At 31.6% G+C, this 25,248-nt stretch overlaps 1 protein-coding gene across 1 annotated transcript in view; it reads left to right on the top strand.

Moving 5' to 3' along the window:
- Nucleotides 1-172: 172 nt before the first annotated feature.
- LOC126889634 (transmembrane protein 192) overlaps nucleotides 173-25,248 on the top strand; it is a 68,298-nt gene continuing 43,222 nt past the window's right edge. Inside the window, exons 1-4 of the mRNA XM_050658119.1 lie at nucleotides 173-500; nucleotides 551-796; nucleotides 9,026-9,305; nucleotides 16,089-16,237. Of these exons, the coding sequence (XP_050514076.1) occupies nucleotides 462-500; nucleotides 551-796; nucleotides 9,026-9,305; nucleotides 16,089-16,237 (714 nt within the window). The 5' untranslated portion in view covers nucleotides 173-461. The remainder of the gene's footprint in view (nucleotides 501-550; nucleotides 797-9,025; nucleotides 9,306-16,088; nucleotides 16,238-25,248) is intronic.

Raw genomic sequence — 25,248 nt, 5'->3', positions numbered from 1 at the left:
AATAACATCATTAAAAATGCAAATTCGATCCATTTTCTAATTAATGGGATACTTGTACTGTGATGGGATATTGATATTTACAAATTGTAAACAAAGTGAAAGTGACAGTGACAGTGACATTTGGTGACATGACATATACATGACACCTGCCATGTAAATAATTAAATTAAAAATTTAAAGAGATCTTTGAGATATTCCTTTATTCCTAATTTTTTAAATATTCATTGTTGATTTTGAGTACTAAGCATTCGTCAAAAGTTCGATTAGGACTGTAAAATCAGGAATTACGTCCATATTCTGAATTCGCATGGTTGGTTGATTAGTCACTACTAAATTTATATAAATAAATGTGTGATCACATCAAAACTGAAAAACAATAAAAATTATCAATTATTGGTATTTTATGAATAATCACACAGTAATATGTGTAATCGCTTTCATAACAGCAATTGTCCTTAAAGATGGTCAGCTTGTCACGAAGTTTTAATACAAATTCTGGAGTAAGCATGGAAATGTTATGGTAAAAATTCCATTAAATAAATATTTTTAGGGTGCAACATTTTTTAGCGAATCTGTAAATATGGATGACAGACAACATCTTCAGCCTATATTGGACTCTTATGGGGGTTTCAAACCACTGAAAACTGTTTCCTTGTTTAGTGTTCACTTGTTAGTTATATTTATCTTGGATCTACTAGCTATTGGTTATGCTGTAAAGCATCCTGATGAAAAAAGCAGATGCCGGGAATACTTTGTTGTTATTTACTTACATATAGGACTGTGGTTCGCAACGCTTGTAAGTATAACTAATACCTTTATGGTGGTACGTGATGATTTACTATACTGGAATGGGGTTTGTTTAACAGGAAGGCACTATGTACTCATTACTACTTTATTTGGTTAAACTAATACCGTATAAATGTATTCAGTTGATAGGTGACATTATTCTGCTCTAACGGCAGCAACCTCTCAAACCTAACTGACTAATTCGACTGACCCACTAATCACTCTAATCTGATCGTGTTCCCATATTTATCAAATACTTCGTTATGTGAATATGTTTGTATATATTCTCGTTAGTGTGTCAAATGAATAGTCATAACCTTGTTGAGTAAGCAGAACGTGCAATTCAGCTAAGGTGTTCTACTTTGCAATTATTATAACAAATATGCGTAATGTTTACTGTTTCATAAATAAATATCTGACGAATATTTTAGTTAATTTAAGGATTTCTAAAATATCTAAATAATGAGATAAATCCCATTATATCATCCCCCTTAGAAAAGAAAATTTTCTGAGCCATGTACCGTGCTTCCTTTTTCCTCCCCGAAGAGAAGAAAATTTTCTTACTATCATCATCAACTGACTACGTTATATGTACAGATTTATACAAATTTTTACAAAAAAAATATATAAACAAAATTTACGAATATATACAATTTATTTCACTAATTATCAAACATCGTCTATTCTTAGTTATTTCTTTTCTTATGACTCGCGAAAATCTATACTCAGAAATTGTATTTTATACTTTACTTTAATTTCAGAGGTTTAAAAAAAATTACAACTCCTACATTTGAACTTACTTGTTAATTCTACTTCTTTACTAGACCCTTAAGACAAATCTTTTGATGTTCTCAAATTTTACATATTCTTCTATTAGAAATTATCTCTTTTTTTCCTTCTTCTTGTCTGGTACTTCACAATAATTACATATTTCTTCATTTTGTTTATACTTAGTACTTTCTTCATAGTGTACTATTAAATATAATTCTTCTTCTTCTTCATATTTCTTCATTATTTCTTTATCATTTACTTTATATTTCATATGTATTCCTTCCTATATTCGTATTATTTTCATAATTCTTCATTTATGTATATCATTTACTTCATAAATTCTTCATTTTCTAACCCTTACCCACTCGATGGGTAGTTTTTTTTTTGCAACTGTATACCCTTGAATTTGCTTCCGGTCCTTTTGCACGTCCTTAGTCGTGAGAAGGTTTGTTCCAAAAAGACAAAATGGATACTTGTGCACTTAAAAAAATCTTCTACATCTTGCATCCCTAAATTCCTGTCTGAACCTAGTGCTCCCCCTTAGTTGAGAATAGGATTACTTCAAAACAAAAACTGGGTATGCTAAAATCTTCGAACTTAAATCTGTACTTTTCCCTTGACAAGAGTCTGTTTTTTTTATTGTTTAGCGTCTAGATAGTCTCAAATCAATTATGGTTTTACTATATAAAAAATCAGTTACCTCATTAGTTCATCATCATAAAACACCAAATCATATTTATACCAAAATTTGACCGATATTTACAAAAAAATTGAAATAAAAAAGTCGGTATCAAAAAAAATTTTAGCATTCAATTATGAAAAAAAAAATCGAAAGAAAGTGTTAATAAAAATAGACCATATTTTGTTAAAAAACTATCATGAAAATCTCCTACTAATGAAAATCTCCTGAAATATCATGAAAATCTCCTATTACGTAAAGAAAATTTCAGCTTGCAATTGCTGAGTAATTAATATTAAGTCTGGACGTCCATTAAAATATTTACATAAAAACTACTAATGAGAAAAACCTACAATAGCTAAATAGTTAATCTAATTTTTTTTTCTAGCTAAATAGAAGTTCAGTTTCTTCACGCGAACAGTCACTTTTACGTCACAAAAATAATCTCTATTTCTTTAATTGAAATACAGTCTTACATGACCTCATTCGAATAAAATAAGTATATTTATCTTATAGAAATTCAAAGTTATTTTATATAATATACTAATAATTATGTTACTTGAAGCCATAAAAAGTATTCTTCTTAAATAGTACTTTACTGTAGATGCTAAGGTACTGTAACTTTTTGTACTGTAGGTACAAAATTCTCTTCAATTCTATTTTTCCATATCTTTTGACATTAATCTTCTTCAAATTATCCTTAATACTTGTCTTTCTCTAGGGCAACTTTTTAAGTCTTAATATTTAATCTTCTTTTGTCTTTTTCCTCAGATGGGATTTTCTTTTCCTTTATAAACTCCGTTACTTCAACATATTTTTATAACTTGTTTTGTCTTTATTTTTCTTCTTATATCAGTTCATCATCATTTCTTAACTGACTTTCCTTTCGTCACAAAATCATTGTATAAAAATAATTCACTCTCTCACGAGGAAATTCGTTTACTCAATAAAAATTCCATATGCCATTATGGTAGTAGTTGTGGGCTCTCTCACGAGGACGAATTTTATTAGTCCTATGTACGTGGTATAATCATACTCCTTGTATATAAAAAATTATTTCTTCTCCGTAGTCATTTTTAATTTTTCCTTTTTTATGTTTCTTTGTCTTGTCATATTTATCATAAGTAAAAATCTTTGCATTTACGTGCATTTCTCAACAAAAATTTCAATTGATTGGGACATTTCCGTCTCCAATATAAGTCCTTTATGCTGGATTTTCCAATTTCTCCAACATCTTAAAATATTTTATTTTATCTTTCCTTATAAACATATTGATCGAATACTAATATGTTATATTTTTCAGGCTAATTTTATTTATCATAATAAACTTTCTTCGTAAAAATTTGTCGCGTTAGCGAATTAATATGTAGTTCATTCGTTTCAATTTTCAATGTCAAACACGTCATATCATCATAATATTATACTCGAAGTACTTAGTTTAAAAATAGTAAATACTGCTATAAACAAAATAACTTCCTTATGCAAAAAGTGCATTTTCATCAAGTATAAATTACATCAAAATCAAAATAAACTTATTTACTATTTACCTACTCGTATTGTTAAAAATAATTCTTTTAATATATATTTCTTACTTACGATATAATATAAGAATTGCTGTTTCTATTAAAGTAAAACTATCGATTAAGACTAAGATTATCTATATATGAAATGTAATTACAAAAAAAAATCTTCTGAATTATTTAATATGGGGAAATACTTCTAAAACTTAATAATATACGAAAAATTTTTACCTAATTTAATTATATTTAAGTGAAAATTAATAATTCTAGTTCTTCTTAAATGATTATATTTATATTATATTAATAAAAAAAATTCATATCTGTGAGACTGTATATGCAATTTAAAAAATAGCTAAAAAGTTACTCACGATTAGGTACACATTTGTCCACTAGGCATTGTCCATTTCTTTCCATTTGTCCTCTTGACGTTTGGGCGTGGCCCCATGTCTCCAAACCTACGTCCATGTCGACGTCTACCATTTGGACTCCCTTACGTTGGCCTCTCCAGCTCCATACAGTCCGTCCCATTCCTTACACCATTATCCATCTAACGATACCAATTAATATGAGGATTGGTACTTTACCCCAAATTTTCTTCGTTTCCTCCAGTTTTTTGCCATCTTTTTTGTTTTCTACTGCTTCAGAAGTCCTAGTTCGTCTCTCAAAAGGTCGCCATATGGTGGTAACTGGATATTTACTATACTGGAATGGGGTTTGTTTAACAGGAAGGCACTATGTACTCATTACTACTTTATTTGGTTAAACTAATACCGTATAAATGTATTCAGTTGATAGGTGACATTATTCTGCTCTAACGGCAGCAACCTCTCAAACCTAACTGACTAATTCGACTGACCCACTAATCACTCTAATCTGATCGTGTTCCCATATTTATCAAATACTTCGTTATGTGAATATGTTTGTATATATTCTCGTTAGTGTGTCAAATGAATAGTCATAACCTTGTTGAGTAAGCAGAACGTGCAATTCAGCTAAGGTGTTCTACTTTGCAATTATTATAACAAATATGCGTAATGTTTACTGTTTCATAAATAAATATCTGACGAATATTTTAGTTAATTTAAGGATTTCTAAAATATCTAAATAATGAGATAAATCCCATTATACCTTCTCATTCATTCATAATCGATTGCCTCTTTTACCATTAGGTGTGGACGATATAACTAATACCTATTGAAATATTTTCCAAGAACAATGATGTGCAGCGACAAAGAAGGAGATATACGATGGAATTATACTGGATCAAACAGGTACCAGAGAAACAACCGCCCCCCCCTTCAGTAGCTGAAATGCAAGAAGCAGTTACCAGACTGAAAAACAACAAGTCACCTGGATTAGACAATATTAGCGCAGAATTAATAAAAGAAGGCGGAGACTCCCTATTGAATGCGATACACGAACTAGACTGGAATACCGGAGTAATTATTCCACTACATAAAAAGGGAGATCAGCTTGAATGTAAAAACTACCGGGCAATAACGCTACTGACTGTGGCATATAAAATACTGTCAAATATTGTGTATGAGCGATTGAGACCATATGAGGAACAAATAGTTAAGGGGTATCAATGTGGTTTCTGCAGGCAGAAGTCCACAATAGATCAGATCTTTGTCTTGAAGCAAATCTTGGAAAAGACTAGTGAATTTAATATAGACACACATCATCTCTTCATTGATTTTGAGAGTGCCTATGATAGTATCCATCGAGAATTTCTGATCCACGCCTTGAAAGAGTTTAATATTCCAACTCATCTCATTGATATAGTAAAAGAAACACTTAAAGTACAAAGCAAAATTCGAATTCAAAACGCACTAACAGATACAATCCATGTTAGAACGGGCCTATGACAGGGAGATGCCCTATCCTGTATTCTATTCAACATCACATTAGAAAAAATAATTAGAGAGTCAAAAGTCAACACCAGAGGAACAATAATAACAAAAAATGTACAAATATTGGCATTTGCAGATGATGTTGAAATCATAGCTAGAAGCAAAAGAGAAATAATAGAAGCATTTAATGCGATAGAAAGAGTGGCACAAAACAGTGGCCTAAATATTAATGAAATAAAAACCAAATACATGAAGGCCAGCAAATCCACAGGCCAAAGAAACTTACAGAATCTGAAAATAGGAGACTATAACATCGAAAGCGTAAAATTTTTACATATTATTATATACACATCTCAGACACATATTCCTACAAGGGGGTGAAAGAAAATGACGTATGGCGCAGAAGATATAATTTTGAACCATACACAGCATACAACGAACCCAACGTCATAACATCCATAAAGATCAGACGTCTGCACTGGATCGGCCATGTTGAACGGATGTTGGAGACCGAAACACCAAAACACATAATGAAGCAAACACCAGTAGGGAGAAGGTCAAAGGGAAGACCCAAACTTAGATACATGGAACAAGTGGAACAAGATCTGAAAACACTTGAGATTACCCACTGGAAGAACAAAGCAAGGAACAGAACAGAATGGCAGAATCCTAGAACAAGCCAGGACTCAAAAAAGGTTGTCAAGCTACTGATTGAAATATTTTAGATATTTTGTAAAAGTTTATCCTGACAAGTTTATGATTGTGAAAACTAGCAGGTTGTTTTAAGTTTATACAATAGCAAACTTTATAAATACATATATGAAAAAATTTTTGAGTCTGATACGTAGAACATTTCAAATGACAGGAATCGTGTCGGTGATAAATAGCTATTAATGGTGCTATATAGTTGTTAATGAAAGGGTAACAAATCAATTGGAAGTTTTGTCTGACAAAATACATGGGACGTTTTTGTAGTCTGACGTTCGAAACCTATAACCTGTTCCACAGTTAAAACTTCCTCTGTTCCAGTGTTCCCGTACATCAAAGTTTGTCTGACCAGACACTGTTAAGCTATTCACAAATTTTCAGCTTGCTATTAATCAACTTTTTTTTGGTACACAGGATCCAGGCCTATTACATTCTCCAGTTTTAACCACTGATAGAAACTATCAGTGGTTAAAATAGGACTGGACAACTGTAACCTAGGTTAGAAACTTCTTCATTTCTTATTAGTCCAGGGCGCATCTGTTTTGAGATGGACATTGAGAGGTGACTCATATTTTTTGCAGAAATTTCTTGGAATTAACTCCAATAATAATAATTGGGTTATCCTCCCACTCAAAAATGTCCGGAACGTTATTTAAATAATCAAAATTTCAAAAAATTAAGGAAAAATTCGAATATTTTCTTCGTTTTTTGATTATTTATTTATTTATTATTTATTTACGGACCGAAGTCCATTAGTACATGATACAATTAAATTAAAATGTCACACAAATTAGAAAAATAAGATCTAGTAGGTACAAAATTGGTAAATACATAACAAACAATAATAAAGAATAAAATTACTTGCTCTCATTTAACAATTGAGAGCTAGAACATTTTGAAATTGACAAATACAACTTATCCTAGAACAAAGACAATAACAGTAACAGTAGTTGACAAATCAGTCTTGAAATTAGAACATTAAGTTAAGTATAAATGTAATTGTAATTATAACTTTCAAAGTATTCACTTTCTAGAAAAGTTGTACTAATATAAAGGTTGCGTAATTAAATTTCCTACAACATAGCATTGGCTACAAATTTTAAAAATTGTCAGCCTTGTTGCAAAATAGCAATAATTGCGAAAAAACCATAAAAAACAAGTATTTGCATCTTGCGCTTTTCAACCATTTATGCTACACTTAGGACCTTCATATTTTACCCAGAAAAACTATATAATATAGTAAAACAATACTGTAAATTTCATTAATATCGGTGCAATAGATTTTGCAAAATAAATTTTGCAATCCAGCTTTCGCAAAAAAATTCATTTTTTCAAAATGTTGCAGGACTGAAAACAAAGCAGATAGCAAGTTGAATTTTTTTACGTATAGAAGAATACCGTACCTTTCATTTGCAATTTTTAATAAAATCCATTAACTACCACGGCGTCAGGATTTTTTTTAAATAAACATTAATTTTTGGTTCTACGCGCAGGACAGCGGTGTTCAATTCACACAAGTCGATTTCCACCAAAATTTCTTCCAATCTTTATCTAATATATTATTTTATTACACTATATTTTGTTGTATTTTAATATTTTAATTCCACAAAAATCATACCAATTTGATTATTGTTTGTGAAATATTAAAACAGTTGCATATGTTTAAAAATAATAAACTTTTATTCTCTAACTTAAATTATATGAACAAAGAAAGTTTTTGCCAAAAAAGTGTCATTTCAAAGGACAGAACATGTGTTTTTATTTTGCAATAAACAAATGTATTTATTTATATCGAAATGTACTAAAAAATAAAATTTGTCAATCATTATCAAAGGTCATTGGAATGCCCAATCAGAGCATACTATCAGCTGTCCTGCGCGTAGCACAAAAAAATGTGTATTTAAAAAAATTCCTGACGCCGTAGTGGTTAACCGATTTTAATTTTGCAAATTGGAAATGAAAGGTACGGTATTCTTCTATATGTAAAAAAAATTAAACTTGCTGTCTGCTTTATATTCAGTCCTGCAAGATTTTGAAAAAATTAATTTTTTTTTGCGAAAGCTGGATTGCAAAATTTAATTTGCAAAATATATTTAACCGATTTTAATGAAATTTACAGTATTGTTTTCATATATCATAAAGTTTTTCTTGGTAAAATATGAGGGTCCTAAGTATAGCATAAATGGTTGAAAAACGTAAAATGCGAATACTTGTTTTTATATCGTTTTTTCGCAATTATTGCTATTTTGCAACAAGGGTGACAATTTTTAAAATTTTCAACGAATTCTATATAGTAGGAAATTTAATTGTGCAACTTTTATGTCAGTACAACTTTTCTCAGAAATGAATACTTTCAAAGTTATCAAAAAAACGAAGAAAAAAATTGAATTTTTCCTTCATTCTTTGACATTTTGATTATTTATACAATGTTCCGGACCTTTTTGAGTGGGAGGATAACTCAAATATTATATGAGTTATTTTCAAGCAATTTCTGCAAAGAAATATGAGTCACCTCTCAACGTCCAAATGTACTAATATTTTTACAGATGCGCCCTCCTGGTCTATATTACACTACTTTGATTTCTTATACATAGTGTACATTTTTCTTCCAACTTGACAGTTTGAATACACAATCACTATACTTTTTTATAAAAATATAACAAAACTTTTTGTTTAATGATGATATGTATTTATGAAATGATTTGTAGATTGTTGATCAAGTTGCCAAATGTCAGCATCATGGTTTAAGATTGAATGGTTATTTAGATTTTTACCATCAAACGAGACTTCATATTAGTTTACCCTTTTATATAGTAAGTTTATGGAGTGTTGCTCTAATGTTTGTACAAGCATTGATGCAACATTTTTACCCAGACGATTTTGCAGAGAGGTGCGTTAAAGGAGGAAGTCTGTCACCTATGTCTTATTTATGTGCCATTATTACACTGGAGACTTGCCTCATATTTGGTGTTAACGTTAACTATATTGGTATGTATGTTGTAAAATTACATTAGTTGTTTGTTAGAGAGTAGATCAGATAATTTTCAAATTTACTTAGAAGGCAATCCTTTATGATTTGTTGTATTTAGTTAGTTAACAAAACTAACTAACTATTTTCTATGGGAAATAAGCCACAATTTTACTAAAAAAATGAATTTATTAACGTTTCGAAGCCCTAATCGGGTTTCGTTGTCAAAATACAAAATACTTCTTATTAATGTATAATACTTCTTCTTAATTGCTTATTTCCCATAGAAAATAGTTAATTATAAAAATGCCACAAGGAAATAGCTTCAGAACAACATTAACAAAACTAACCTTTGAAAAAGTTGAATGTATTCGCTCCTTGCGTGACCATGATACACGAAACTATGCCAGCGCCCGTAGCGGCGAAATATGACAACTTTGGCGAATAATGATTGAATAATAATTTTTTTAATAGATATTTCACTTACCTTATTATTGCCGTTTTTATTTCTATTATTTATATTTGTATTTTCATACTGACTTTTTTTTCTTCCCCGATCTGGTGGTATATTCCTATCGTCAGTTATTTCCATTTTGTGTTACACACACCACAAAAGTAATAGTTCAATAGAACCAGCTAATCTTAAAGTGTGGTACTAATAATTCACACTGCCTAATTGCTTTCGATGTACACTTAATTAATGTGTGGGGGCTGTAGCGAAGTGGCTATGTTACTGGATTAACAAGCTGGAGGGGCCGGGTTCGAATCCTGGCACTGACAAATTTTTCAATTTCTAATTTAACTGAGCCGCTATCGTGCTTCGGAAGGCACGTAAAGCCGTCGGTCCCGGCTACGTAAGTAGTCGTAAGTCATGTTAGGGGCTCTTGCGCGACATGAAAACCCTGACACTAGACCTTAGCCAGAAGGTTACACGAACTTTACTTTACTTAATTAATAACACCGACAACTAAACTAAACTTACGTGCATAGAATCGGCCCACTTAAAAATTTGGTCATTTTTGATGACTCGTATTTCCTAAACCTGTTGGCCGATTTAAGTGATTTCTTGAACATGTTATAGCCCGATTCTTTAACAATACCACTGTAATAATATTACCGGGTGTACCAATCAAACTGTGTTTTTTCCTCAAAGTTCGCACCACCCTGTGGAATATTCTAGCATATATAAAATACTGAAATTAAAACCCAACTATAGCCTCTGGTTTTCTCAATTTCTGTTTTTTGATTCATTCGTTTATGTTGGATAATAAAAAAGTTAGGTAGTTTAACAACTAGGCATGTTCTTCATCAATACACGGTGTTTCTAAATAAGTGCGACAAACTTTTGGGGTAATTTTACATGAGACAATAATGACAGCTTGCTTTATAATCATATGTCCGCAAACGCTTCGTTTCCGAGATACGGGATGTTCCATTTTTTTTACAAACTGACGATTTATTTATTGCTTTAAACCAGTTGAGATATGCAAATGAAATTTGGTAGGTTTTAAGAGATAATTATTGCGGATTTTTTGACATAAAATTAAGAATTTAATATTCACCATTGGCACGCATACGGGTAATATGACCGATCATATTACCCGTATGTACGCCAATGGTGAATATTAAAGTCTTAATTTTGGGTCAAAAAATCGGCAACAACTATCTCTTAAAACCTAACAAATTTTATTTTTATATCTCAACTGGTTTTAAAGCAATAAATAAATCGTCAGTTTGTCAGAAAAAATTCAACATCCCGTATCTCGGAAACGAACATTTGCGGACATACGTTTATAAAGCCAACTGTCATTATTTTTTCATGCAGAATTACCCCTTAAAGTTTGTCGCATTTATTTAGAAACACCGTGTATTGATGAAGAACATGTCTAGTTGTTAAAGTACCTAACTTTTTTATTATCCAACATAAACGAATATGGGTTTTAATTTCAGTATTTTATAAATGCTACAATATTCCACAGGGTGATGCGAACTTTGAGAAAAAAACACAGTTTGATTGGTACACCCGGTATACAATGAAAATTTACCTATTTAGCAACAATATTGTTAAAGAACCGGGCTATAACATGTTCAAAAAATCACTTAAATCGGCCAACAGGTTTAGAAAATATGAGACATCAAAAATGACCAAATTTTTAAGTGGGCCGATTTCTATGCACGTAAGTTTATAACGAAAAATTGAAGAAACACCCTTAATTGATATTTTCATCAGAGAACTTCTTAATATCCGCTTTTTAATTTGACCTTTATTTGACACTGGAACTTATTATTTGTATAATAAATTTTATCAAAAATGGTAAATAAAATATTACATTAACGTCAAATATGTCATATGTGTAACATATGTTTAACGTCAAATTGTGTTCGCCAAAAATTTCAGGCGACTTAGCTAGGTGTTGCGTCAGTCATGCACGGAGCGAATAGTACAAATCCAGGGGGAACCTTTTAAATAAGAGGCTGCACACAGGAGTCCTTCTTTCCTATACCGTGCTCAATTTGGCATTGGAAAAAGTAATATGTATGCCGCAAGTCATAACCACCGATTCAATATATAACAAATTAGTGCAAATCCTAGCCCTAGCCTATGCTGATGATATCAATATTTTTGGGAGAAAGATAATTATGAGAAGTGTATGTAGCACTAAAAGAAGCAGTTACAAAAATGGGTTTAATAATAAACACCAACAAAATGAAGTATGTATATGAAAATAAGCACACAACCAGAAATCATACAGTCACTTGTTATAGAAAGCGACGTCATAGAAGCAGTTAACAAATTTGTATACCAGCAAGCTTTCGTCAACATTGAAAATAACACTACCGCAAAGATAAACCGCAGAATGTACATGGCCTATAGTTGCTATTTTGGGCTCAATCTGCATCTTAAATCCTCCATTACCTCGAGAAATACAAAGGCAAAACTCTACAAAACAATATACCCAGTCCTTATGCCGACAAAAAAAATCTTTACATTGCCAAGTAAATCACCAAATTTGAAGACAATTTGCATGCGTTCTGTCTGCGCTTGATGAGGAGGGTAGGAGAGGGTGATAGCGTACTTCCGACTGCAATTATCTGTAGTTTACGGACCGCTTGGCTTATTTAGGGTATTCTGCGCGTTTGCACTGTAAACAGTTGACTTTGTGCGGGTAGTCAGTGTTAAACTTCTTCTCATTTACCGCGTAAAGTTTGAGATCTTCAAATTCTAAATTTAACTGATAAATATGGGTCGAAAGAAACTCACAAAAGACGAGAAGGTTTGTGCTTTTACATTACTGGAGAAAGGAGACTTTGTAATTACTGTAGCACCTGATATTGGTGCTTCAAGTGGGGCTATTTATCAACTGAAACGTTCGGCTGCAAGGTTTTAGTTGATAAATAGCCCCTTTTGAAGCACCAATATCACGTGCTACGGTAATTACAGAGTCTCCTTTCTTCAGTAATGTTAAATCACGAACCTTCTCTTTGTTTGTGAGTTTCTTTCGACCCATATTTGTCAGTTAAATTTAGAATTTGGCGATCTCAAACTTTACACGATAAATGAGAAGAAGTTTAACACTGCCTACCCGCACAAAACCAACTGTTTATAGTGGAAACGCGCAGAATACCCCAACTTAGCCAAGGGGTCCGTAAACTACAGATAATTGCGGTCGCAAGTACGCTATCCCCCTCCCCCCCAAGCGCAGACAGAACGCATGCAAATTGTCTTCAAATTTGGTGATTTATTTGGCAATGTAAAGATTTTTTTGCCGGCACTATAGGCAAGGCTATTCGCGGTGTGCAAGTACTTGGAAGGGAAACGAGAAACGACCGTGCGCGAGTCGCGGAGAAATATTGCAACTATCTTAAATAATTCTGAAATTGTCAAATTGACGTATATTTCATACCTTCTGTCAATGAAGCAGAAAAATTATATATTGCTCCACAATATTGATATGATATGCAATTATTATATAAAGGTAAATTTAAATAATTCTATTTTGCTTGCAGTACTGCATTTTAATAACTAATTTTATTTACTACATACAATTGTTTACGTTTTGATAGCCTAACCTGAATCTTATTTTTTTTTTCTTATTATTTTTTTGGGCTATGGCCTTGACAATTATCCAGTAACCAGCACTAATATAATTGGTCAATATAATTAAAAGTGCGAATAAAGTTGCAGAGCGTAGAAATAGGGGTCGCTTTGCCGAACTTGCACGGTCCCAATAGTCCTTACATAGATCTGGACTGTAACAAGTAATGAAAACATGGTAAAATATTTTAAAAGGATAGGTCCAAGACGAATATTTGGAGCGGTGAATGACATTGGAGTGTGGAGGAGACGATACAACTTCGAACTTAGAATGTACCATGTGAAGGAGGCAAATAACAAATTTTTTGTATTGCCAAATTACCATGTAATAAAACAGAATTATGCGTTGAATTTGTATTTTGTCTCCTGTTTTAAAAAGATTTCCGAAATGGAAATTGAAACATCAAAATAAACATTTTATTTTCAACTGACATTGTGGTTACATCTTGGCATGGAAACAGCGTACAGTGAAAATTTTGATTTTTTATTATCAATCAGGATTCTAACTTGTAGATTTTTTTACAAGTATATGTATATATATATACACCGGTATTTTAGGCGTTAAAGCCCTTCCGGTAGGGATCTATGGGGGAGTATCACCGAGCCGCAAGCCCTTATCCCTTGCCGTACTTCTCTCTCATAGGTCGATCAGACGCCCGCATATTCCAGTCTAAGCGCCAGATTCATATTTAGAATTTTATACTGACGCGTTATGGTCTAAGAGCTAGCAACGTTTTCGAGAAATCATTTTAAGACGGTTGATTCTTTCATATATTGTTCCCTATGCTTCTTCGAACACCGTACCGGCCATCTGGCTGCCGATACAGGTTGCGTTCATTACTGCGTAGCACACCTGTACAGGTAAACACAAAATCAGGGTGATTGCTTAGTGTGAAAAAGCTTAGTAGATCCGCTATAGTAATAGATAGCAATAAAAGTTAATGACAAAAATTGTAGCTAACTTTGCGCTTCACGTTACAAAATGAGTTAGAATGTTACAGGGTGTTCGATAACATAGTGGCAGACCAAACTTTTGTTTAAATGGAACACCCCATATTTTATTTTATATTCGAAATCTTCTTAACTTCCCCATCACAAAAATATAAAGGTTTGTTATGTTATATAGGGCTTTTACAAAGTTATAACCAATGTTCTATGAAAATCTGTATAAATAAAAATAAGCACAACAGCAATGGTTTATTGGTGCCATATTTTTTTGTTGATTGTCAAAATTTATAAAAATGGTTGATATTGCTAATTTTCTTTATATCGAATACAGGGTAAGTTAAAACGCAAGTAATTTTAAATAGAACACCCTAATTAATAACTTGCTCTGAAAAATGAAAATATCTCGAAAACTGACAAATTTAGGCATAGGGAATATTATACAAAAATTAAAGTACGGTAATGATATTTTTCGATAGTAATGTAAAATACAGGGTGTTCCATTTCAAATTTCTGAGAAAAGAATGTACTTACGTTTTGACTCACCCTGTATTCGATATAAGGAAAATTAGCAATATCAACAATTCTTAAAAATTTTCACAATCAACAAAAAAATATGGCATCGATAAACCATCGCTGTTGTGCTTTTTTTATTTATACAGGGAGCTGGACTTGTTACGATTTTCATAAAAAATTGGTTATAACTTTGTAAAAGCCCTATATAACATAACAAACCTTTATATTTTTGTGATGGGGAAGTTAAGAGAATATATCGAATATAAAATAAAATATAGGGTGTTCTAAAAAAACATAAGTTTGGTCTGCCACTATGTTATCGAACACCCTGTAACAATCTAACTAATTTCGTAATGTGAAGCTGAAAGTCAGCCACAATTTTTATTATTAACTTTTATTGCTATCTATTACTATAGCGGATCTACTGAGCTTTATCACACTCATCAATCACCCTGTATATTGAATTTAAATTATTTTAGGACGAAAAATTTTTTTGTCATTACTTTTTAAACCACAGAAATGTCTGGCAATTACAGTTTATATTTCTAATAATGTTTAAAAAGTAATGACAAAAAAATTTTTCGTCTTACAATAATTTTAAATTCGATATGTTTACCTGTACAAGTGTGCTGCGCAGTAATGAACGCAACCTGTATGAGTAGCCAGATGGCCGGTACGGTGTTCGAGCAAGCATAGGGAACAATCCTAATATGAAAGAATCAGCCGTCTTAAAATGATTTTTTTCCGACGTTGCTAGCTCTGGGTCCATTAGCCTTTTTTGTTGTTCCGATGACCTGGCTGGTCTCGAACTCACATACCTCACGGCGAAGTGAAGTGGCGGTCAGCCGCTAGTCCCACTGAGCTGTCCGATCGACGACAAGTATATGTCACCTGCTCTAATTTTTTGACCAACTATAATGCTGTGAAGTGAACAGTACGAAACTCTCCAATATACTGACTGTCCCTTCCTTCATTTCCTATTTGCATTCACGGCGAAGTGAAGTGGCGGTCAGCCGCTAGTCCCACTGAGCTGTCCGATCGACGACAAGTATATGTCACCTGCTCTAATTTCTTGACCAACTATAGTGCTGTGAAGTGAACAGTACGAAACTCTCCAATATACTGACTGTCCCTTCCTTCATTTCCTATTTGCAGGCGACCCATTTGACTTTCGCGGATCAACTACTTTTGTTGCATCATACTGTTTTTTTTATATTATTAAATTAATTCTCAAAACATATTTTAGCGAAAGTGATTAAATTCAACAAACATAAACCTCTGCCCGATGTTCAAAAAGAAGACTGGATTAGTACGACTGCACCTGACACTGTGACCCAAAATGAAGTAGGTTATAGCCAGTTGGGAGGCAAAATTTATGACTTATTGGAGAAACAGGTGAATACTATTTGAATTATTTAACATTGTTTTTCTTTCGTTGAATCCAAATTTTGTTTCTAAGTGGCTTCTTTACACGAGTAGAGATGTTACATGTTACACATTGTTTAGTATCAAGAGTTAGTTCTGCGATATGCCTATGTTTGTGTAAAAAGAATATATCAGATTTATTTGTACACTTTCATTTATTCCTTGGGCAATTGTTTTTTACAATCTATAATATAAGGGTGATTCATTTAGAGGTACCTACTTTTTTTGGTGAGGATTTGTTGGGGGTCCGTGCATGAATGGTATCACCTAAAGTTGCTTTCTTATTCAGCATTGTTTGACATTTCATCCTGAACTCGGCACAACGTCTAGAAATTATTTAGCTGTATTACGAAAATAGGCGTTCAATGACGCATGTGTTTCGTGCGCTTAGAGCAAAAAAAAAAGATAGACGTGAATAAACAAAATGGCCGTATTTGGGTTGATGAGCAACTCATAGAGGTTCAAGAGTTTCCAATAATTCAGAAAAAACCACTGTTTGGTGTGGTTTATGGGCCGGTGTTATCGTTGGTCCATGTCTTGGACCGGCCAGAATTTTACTGTGAATGGAGACCATTATCGCGCCATGATAACGGACTATTTGGTACCAGAAATTGAAGTTCGTAGTTTAAGTGACATTTGGTTCCAAAAATATGGCGCCAACTGCCATACATCCCGTGAAAGCATGGCTTTACTGAGAAAACGGTTCGGTGAGCAATTTATTTCACGCTTCGGACCAGTGACTTGGCCGCCTATATCCGGTGACATCACACGTCTAGTCGTTTTCCTGGGCGGAGGTAAATTCCTCACCAACCAGTAAAAACATATAATCCGACAGGTATTTTCCTCAACAAATTTAAAGGTTCCTATTAATCCGGTAGGTATTTTCCTCACCAACTCACTCAGGTAATAAAATAAAAATATAGGTTTAATTTAAGAATGTCTATTATGAAAGCATCCGAAATTCGAATACAAGACATTAATTTCCTTACATTATAATAATAGTTTATAATATATAAAATATTGTTGTAAATTTCTGTTTTTTTTTGTTTGGCAGTAAACAGTATAATAAAGAAATATAATGCCCATTAATTAGCCCATGAATACTGAATAATTGCAATGTGCCATCCAGTGCCGGATTTAGTTCATGGACCGCCGGGGGCTAGGTCAAACTATACCGCCACTCTCCAGTAGGTATAGATGCGTCTTAGGTTAACAATTCATTAAAACTGTTTTATTAGGTAGGTAATTTATTGCAAATATATAAAAAGCCACAAAGACACAAACTCACAACTTGTAGGTAAAGTAAATTAACATAATTATTTACAAACAAATTTTCCTGGACTTCCTACTTACAAACAGGTCAATGATTTTATTAAAATCTAATTTTGTAAGCAGATCATCTATATATATAAAAGAAAGTCGAGGTTGTGTTAGTTACACCATTTATAACTCGAGAACGACTGAACAGATTTTTATGAAATTTTACATGTATATTCTAGCGGTCTGGGAATAGGATAATATGGAGTTTCATACCCGTACGTCATAAGGGGTGTTGCCCCCCCTGATATATTTTTTTAATTTTTGGAAAAACCGTTTTTTACTATTTTTATGAGATGTAGAAGCAAAAGATACATACAATCCTAAATTTTCAATTTTTTATCTCAGACCGTTATTTTTTAATAGCCATTTAAATATTTTACATCTATATATATAAAAGAAAGTCGAGGTTGTGTTAGTTACACCATTTATAACTCGAGAACGACTGAACAGATTTTTATGAAATTTTACATGTATATTCTAGCGGTCTGGGAATAGGATAATATGGAGTTTCATACCCGTACGTCATAAGGGGTGTTGCCCCCCCTGATATATTTTTTTAATTTTTGGAAAAACCGTTTTTTACTATTTTTATGAGATGTAGAAGCAAAAGATACATACAATCCTAAATTTTCAATTTTTTATCTCAGACCGTTATTTTTTAATAGCCATTTAAATATTTTACATCTATATATATAAAAGAAAGTCGAGGTTGTGTTAGTTACACCATTTATAACTCGAGAACGACTGAACAGATTTTTATGAAATTTTACATGTATATTCTAGCGGTCTGGGAATAGGATAATATGGAGTTTCATACCCGTACGTCATAAGGGGTGTTGCCCCCCCTGATATATTTTTTTAATTTTTGGAAAAACCGTTTTTTACTATTTTTATGAGATGTAGAAGCAAAAGATACATACAATCCTAAATTTTCAATTTTTTATCTCAGACCGTTATTTTTTAATAGCCATTTAAATATTTTACATCTATATATATATAAAAGAAAGTCGAGGTTGTGTTAGTTACACCATTTATAACTCGAGAACGACTGAACAGATTTTTATGAAATTTTACATGTATATTCTAGCGGTCTGGGAATAGGATAATATGGAGTTTCATACCCGTACGTCATAAGGGGTGTTGCCCCCCCTGATATATTTTTTTAATTTTTGGAAAAACCGTTTTTTACTATTTTTATGAGATGTAGAAGCAAAAGATACATACAATCCTAAATTTTCAATTTTTTATCTCAGACCGTTATTTTTTAATAGCCATTTAAATATTTTACATCTATATATATAAAAGAAAGTCGAGGTTGTGTTAGTTACACCATTTATAACTCGAGAACGACTGAACAGATTTTTATGAAATTTTACATGTATATTCTAGCGGTCTGGGAATAGGATAATATGGAGTTTCATACCCGTACGTCATAAGGGGTGTTGCCCCCCCTGATATATTTTTTTAATTTTTGGAAAAACCGTTTTTTACTATTTTTATGAGATGTAGAAGCAAAAGATACATACAATCCTAAATTTTCAATTTTTTATCTCAGACCGTTATTTTTTAATAGCCATTTAAATATTTTACATCTATATATATAAAAGAAAGTCGAGGTTGTGTTAGTTACACCATTTATAACTCGAGAACGACTGAACAGATTTTTATGAAATTTTACATGTATATTCTAGCGGTCTGGGAATAGGATAATATGGAGTTTCATACCCGTACGTCATAAGGGGTGTTGCCCCCCCTGATATATTTTTTTAATTTTTGGAAAAACCGTTTTTTACTATTTTTATGAGATGTAGAAGCAAAAGATACATACAATCCTAAATTTTCAATTTTTTATCTCAGACCGTTATTTTTTAATAGCCATTTAAATATTTTACATCTATCTATATAAAAGAAAGTCGAGGTTGTGTTAGTTACACCATTTATAACTCGAGAACGACTGAACAGATTTTTATGAAATTTTACATGTATATTCTAGCGGTCTGGGAATAGGATAATATGGAGTTTCATACCCGTACGTCATAAGGGGTGTTGCCCCCCCTGATATATTTTTTTAATTTTTGGAAAAACCGTTTTTTACTATTTTTATGAGATGTAGAAGCAAAAGATACATACAATCCTAAATTTTCAATTTTTTATCTCAGACCGTTATTTTTTAATAGCCATTTAAATATTTTACATCTATATATATAAAAGAAAGTCGAGGTTGTGTTAGTTACACCATTTATAACTCGAGAACGACTGAACAGATTTTTATGAAATTTTACATGTATATTCTAGCGGTCTGGGAATAGGATAATATGGAGTTTCATACCCGTACGTCATAAGGGGTGTTGCCCCCCCTGATATATTTTTTTAATTTTTGGAAAAACCGTTTTTTACTATTTTTATGAGATGTAGAAGCAAAAGATACATACAATCCTAAATTTTCAATTTTTTATCTCAGACCGTTATTTTTTAATAGCCATTTAAATATTTTACATCTATATATATATAAAAGAAAGTCGAGGTTGTGTTAGTTACACCATTTATAACTCGAGAACGACTGAACAGATTTTTATGAAATTTTACATGTATATTCTAGCGGTCTGGGAATAGGATAATATGGAGTTTCATACCCGTACGTCATAAGGGGTGTTGCCCCCCCTGATATATTTTTTTAATTTTTGGAAAAACCGTTTTTTACTATTTTTATGAGATGTAGAAGCAAAAGATACATACAATCCTAAATTTTCAATTTTTTATCTCAGACCGTTATTTTTTAATAGCCATTTAAATATTTTACATCTATATATATATAAAAGAAAGTCGAGGTTGTGTTAGTTACACCATTTATAACTCGAGAACGACTGAACAGATTTTTATGAAATTTTACATGTATATTCTAGCGGTCTGGGAATAGGATAATATGGAGTTTCATACCCGTACGTCATAAGGGGTGTTGCCCCCCCTGATATATTTTTTTAATTTTTGGAAAAACCGTTTTTTACTATTTTTATGAGATGTAGAAGCAAAAGATACATACAATCCTAAATTTTCAATTTTTTATCTCAGACCGTTATTTTTTAATAGCCATTTAAATATTTTACATCTATATATATAAAAGAAAGTCGAGGTTGTGTTAGTTACACCATTTATAACTCGAGAACGACTGAACAGATTTTTATGAAATTTTACATGTATATTCTAGCGGTCTGGGAATAGGATAATATGGAGTTTCATACCCGTACGTCATAAGGGGTGTTGCCCCCCCTGATATATTTTTTTAATTTTTGGAAAAACCGTTTTTTACTATTTTTATGAGATGTAGAAGCAAAAGATACATACAATCCTAAATTTTCAATTTTTTATCTCAGACCGTTATTTTTTAATAGCCATTTAAATATTTTACATCTATATATATAAAAGAAAGTCGAGGTTGTGTTAGTTACACCATTTATAACTCGAGAACGACTGAACAGATTTTTATGAAATTTTACATGTATATTCTAGCGGTCTGGGAATAGGATAATATGGAGTTTCATACCCGTACGTCATAAGGGGTGTTGCCCCCCCTGATATATTTTTTTAATTTTTGGAAAAACCGTTTTTTACTATTTTTATGAGATGTAGAAGCAAAAGATACATACAATCCTAAATTTTCAATTTTTTATCTCAGACCGTTATTTTTTAATAGCCATTTAAATATTTTACATCTATATATATAAAAGAAAGTCGAGGTTGTGTTAGTTACACCATTTATAACTCGAGAACGACTGAACAGATTTTTATGAAATTTTACATGTATATTCTAGCGGTCTGGGAATAGGATAATATGGAGTTTCATACCCGTACGTCATAAGGGGTGTTGCCCCCCCTGATATATTTTTTTAATTTTTGGAAAAACCGTTTTTTACTATTTTTATGAGATGTAGAAGCAAAAGATACATACAATCCTAAATTTTCAATTTTTTATCTCAGACCGTTATTTTTTAATAGCCATTTAAATATTTTACATCTATATATATAAAAGAAAGTCGAGGTTGTGTTAGTTACACCATTTATAACTCGAGAACGACTGAACAGATTTTTATGAAATTTTACATGTATATTCTAGCGGTCTGGGAATAGGATAATATGGAGTTTCATACCCGTACGTCATAAGGGGTGTTGCCCCCCCTGATATATTTTTTTAATTTTTGGAAAAACCGTTTTTTACTATTTTTATGAGATGTAGAAGCAAAAGATACATACAATCCTAAATTTTCAATTTTTTATCTCAGACCGTTATTTTTTAATAGCCATTTAAATATTTTACATCTATATATATATAAAAGAAAGTCGAGGTTGTGTTAGTTACACCATTTATAACTCGAGAACGACTGAACAGATTTTTATGAAATTTTACATGTATATTCTAGCGGTCTGGGAATAGGATAATATGGAGTTTCATACCCGTACGTCATAAGGGGTGTTGCCCCCCCTGATATATTTTTTTAATTTTTGGAAAAACCGTTTTTTACTATTTTTATGAGATGTAGAAGCAAAAGATACATACAATCCTAAATTTTCAATTTTTTATCTCAGACCGTTATTTTTTAATAGCCATTTAAATATTTTACATCTATCTATATATATAAAAGAAAGTCGAGGTTGTGTTAGTTACACCATTTATAACTCGAGAACGACTGAACAGATTTTTATGAAATTTTACATGTATATTCTAGCGGTCTGGGAATAGGATAATATGGAGTTTCATACCCGTACGTCATAAGGGGTGTTGCCCCCCCTGATATATTTTTTTAATTTTTGGAAAAACCGTTTTTTACTATTTTTATGAGATGTAGAAGCAAAAGATACATACAATCCTAAATTTTCAATTTTTTATCTCAGACCGTTATTTTTTAATAGCCATTTAAATATTTTACATCTATCTATATATATAAAAGAAAGTCGAGGTTGTGTTAGTTACACCATTTATAACTCGAGAACGACTGAACAGATTTTTATGAAATTTTACATGTATATTCTAGCGGTCTGGGAATAGGATAATATGGAGTTTCATACCCGTACGTCATAAGGGGTGTTGCCCCCCCTGATATATTTTTTTAATTTTTGGAAAAACCGTTTTTTACTATTTTTATGAGATGTAGAAGCAAAAGATACATACAATCCTAAATTTTCAATTTTTTATCTCAGACCGTTATTTTTTAATAGCCATTTAAATATTTTACATCTATATATATAAAAGAAAGTCGAGGTTGTGTTAGTTACACCATTTATAACTCGAGAACGACTGAACAGATTTTTATGAAATTTTACATGTATATTCTAGCGGTCTGGGAATAGGATAATATGGAGTTTCATACCCGTACGTCATAAGGGGTGTTGCCCCCCCTGATATATTTTTTTAATTTTTGGAAAAACCGTTTTTTACTATTTTTATGAGATGTAGAAGCAAAAGATACATACAATCCTAAATTTTCAATTTTTTATCTCAGACCGTTATTTTTTAATAGCCATTTAAATATTTTACATCTATATATATAAAAGAAAGTCGAGGTTGTGTTAGTTACACCATTTATAACTCGAGAACGACTGAACAGATTTTTATGAAATTTTACATGTATATTCTAGCGGTCTGGGAATAGGATAATATGGAGTTTCATACCCGTACGTCATAAGGGGTGTTGCCCCCCCTGATATATTTTTTTAATTTTTGGAAAAACCGTTTTTTACTATTTTTATGAGATGTAGAAGCAAAAGATACATACAATCCTAAATTTTCAATTTTTTATCTCAGACCGTTATTTTTTAATAGCCATTTAAATATTTTACATCTATATATATAAAAGAAAGTCGAGGTTGTGTTAGTTACACCATTTATAACTCGAGAACGACTGAACAGATTTTTATGAAATTTTACATGTATATTCTAGCGGTCTGGGAATAGGATAATATGGAGTTTCATACCCGTACGTCATAAGGGGTGTTGCCCCCCTGATATATTTTTTTAATTTTTGGAAAAACCGTTTTTTACTATTTTTATGAGATGTAGAAGCAAAAGATACATACAATCCTAAATTTTCAATTTTTTATCTCAGACCGTTATTTTTTAATAGCCATTTAAATATTTTACATCTATATATATATAAAAGAAAGTCGAGGTTGTGTTAGTTACACCATTTATAACTCGAGAACGACTGAACAGATTTTTATGAAATTTTACATGTATATTCTAGCGGTCTGGGAATAGGATAATATGGAGTTTCATACCCGTACGTCATAAGGGGTGTTGCCCCCCCTGATATATTTTTTAATTTTTGGAAAAACCGTTTTTTACTATTTTTATGAGATGTAGAAGCAAAAGATACATACAATCCTAAATTTTCAATTTTTTATCTCAGACCGTTATTTTTTAATAGCCATTTAAATATTTTACATCTATATATATAAAAGAAAGTCGAGGTTGTGTTAGTTACACCATTTATAACTCGAGAACGACTGAACAGATTTTTATGAAATTTTACATGTATATTCTAGCGGTCTGGGAATAGGATAATATGGAGTTTCATACCCGTACGTAATAAGGGGTGTTGCCCCCCCTGATATATTTTTTTTATTTTTGGAAAAACCGTTTTTTACTATTTTTATGAGATGTAGAAGCAAAAGATACATACAATCCTAAATTTTCAATTTTTTATCTCAGACCGTTATTTTTTAATAGCCATTTAAATATTTTACATCTATATATATAAAAGAAAGTCGAGGTTGTGTTAGTTACACCATTTATAACTCGAGAACGACTGAACAGATTTTTATGAAATTTTACATGTATATTCTAGCGGTCTGGGAATAGGATAATATGGAGTTTCATACCCGTACGTCATAAGGGGTGTTGCCCCCCCTGATATATTTTTTTAATTTTTGGAAAAACCGTTTTTTACTATTTTTATGAGATGTAGAAGCAAAAGATACATACAATCCTAAATTTTCAATTTTTTATCTCAGACCGTTATTTTTTAATAGCCATTTAAATATTTTACATCTATATATATAAAAGAAAGTCGAGGTTGTGTTAGTTACACCATTTATAACTCGAGAACGACTGAACAGATTTTTATGAAATTTTACATGTATATTCTAGCGGTCTGGGAATAGGATAATATGGAGTTTCATACCCGTACGTCATAAGGGGTGTTGCCCCCCCTGATATATTTTTTTAATTTTTGGAAAAACCGTTTTTTACTATTTTTATGAGATGTAGAAGCAAAAGATACATACAATCCTAAATTTTCAATTTTTTATCTCAGACCGTTATTTTTTAATAGCCATTTAAATATTTTACATCTATATATATAAAAGAAAGTCGAGGTTGTGTTAGTTACACCATTTATAACTCGAGAACGACTGAACAGATTTTTATGAAATTTTACATGTATATTCTAGCGGTCTGGGAATAGGATAATATGGAGTTTCATACCCGTACGTCATAAGGGGTGTTGCCCCCCCTGATATATTTTTTTAATTTTTGGAAAAACCGTTTTTTACTATTTTTATGAGATGTAGAAGCAAAAGATACATACAATCCTAAATTTTCAATTTTTTATCTCAGACCGTTATTTTTTAATAGCCATTTAAATATTTTACATCTATATATATAAAAG

The sequence above is a fragment of the Diabrotica virgifera genome, chromosome 8, assembly GCF_917563875.1.
Source record: "Diabrotica virgifera virgifera chromosome 8, PGI_DIABVI_V3a".
Lineage (NCBI taxonomy): Eukaryota > Metazoa > Arthropoda > Insecta > Coleoptera > Chrysomelidae > Diabrotica > Diabrotica virgifera.
The sequence above is the reverse complement of the archived record's forward strand: the minus strand, read 5'-3'. Positions and strand labels throughout refer to the sequence as shown.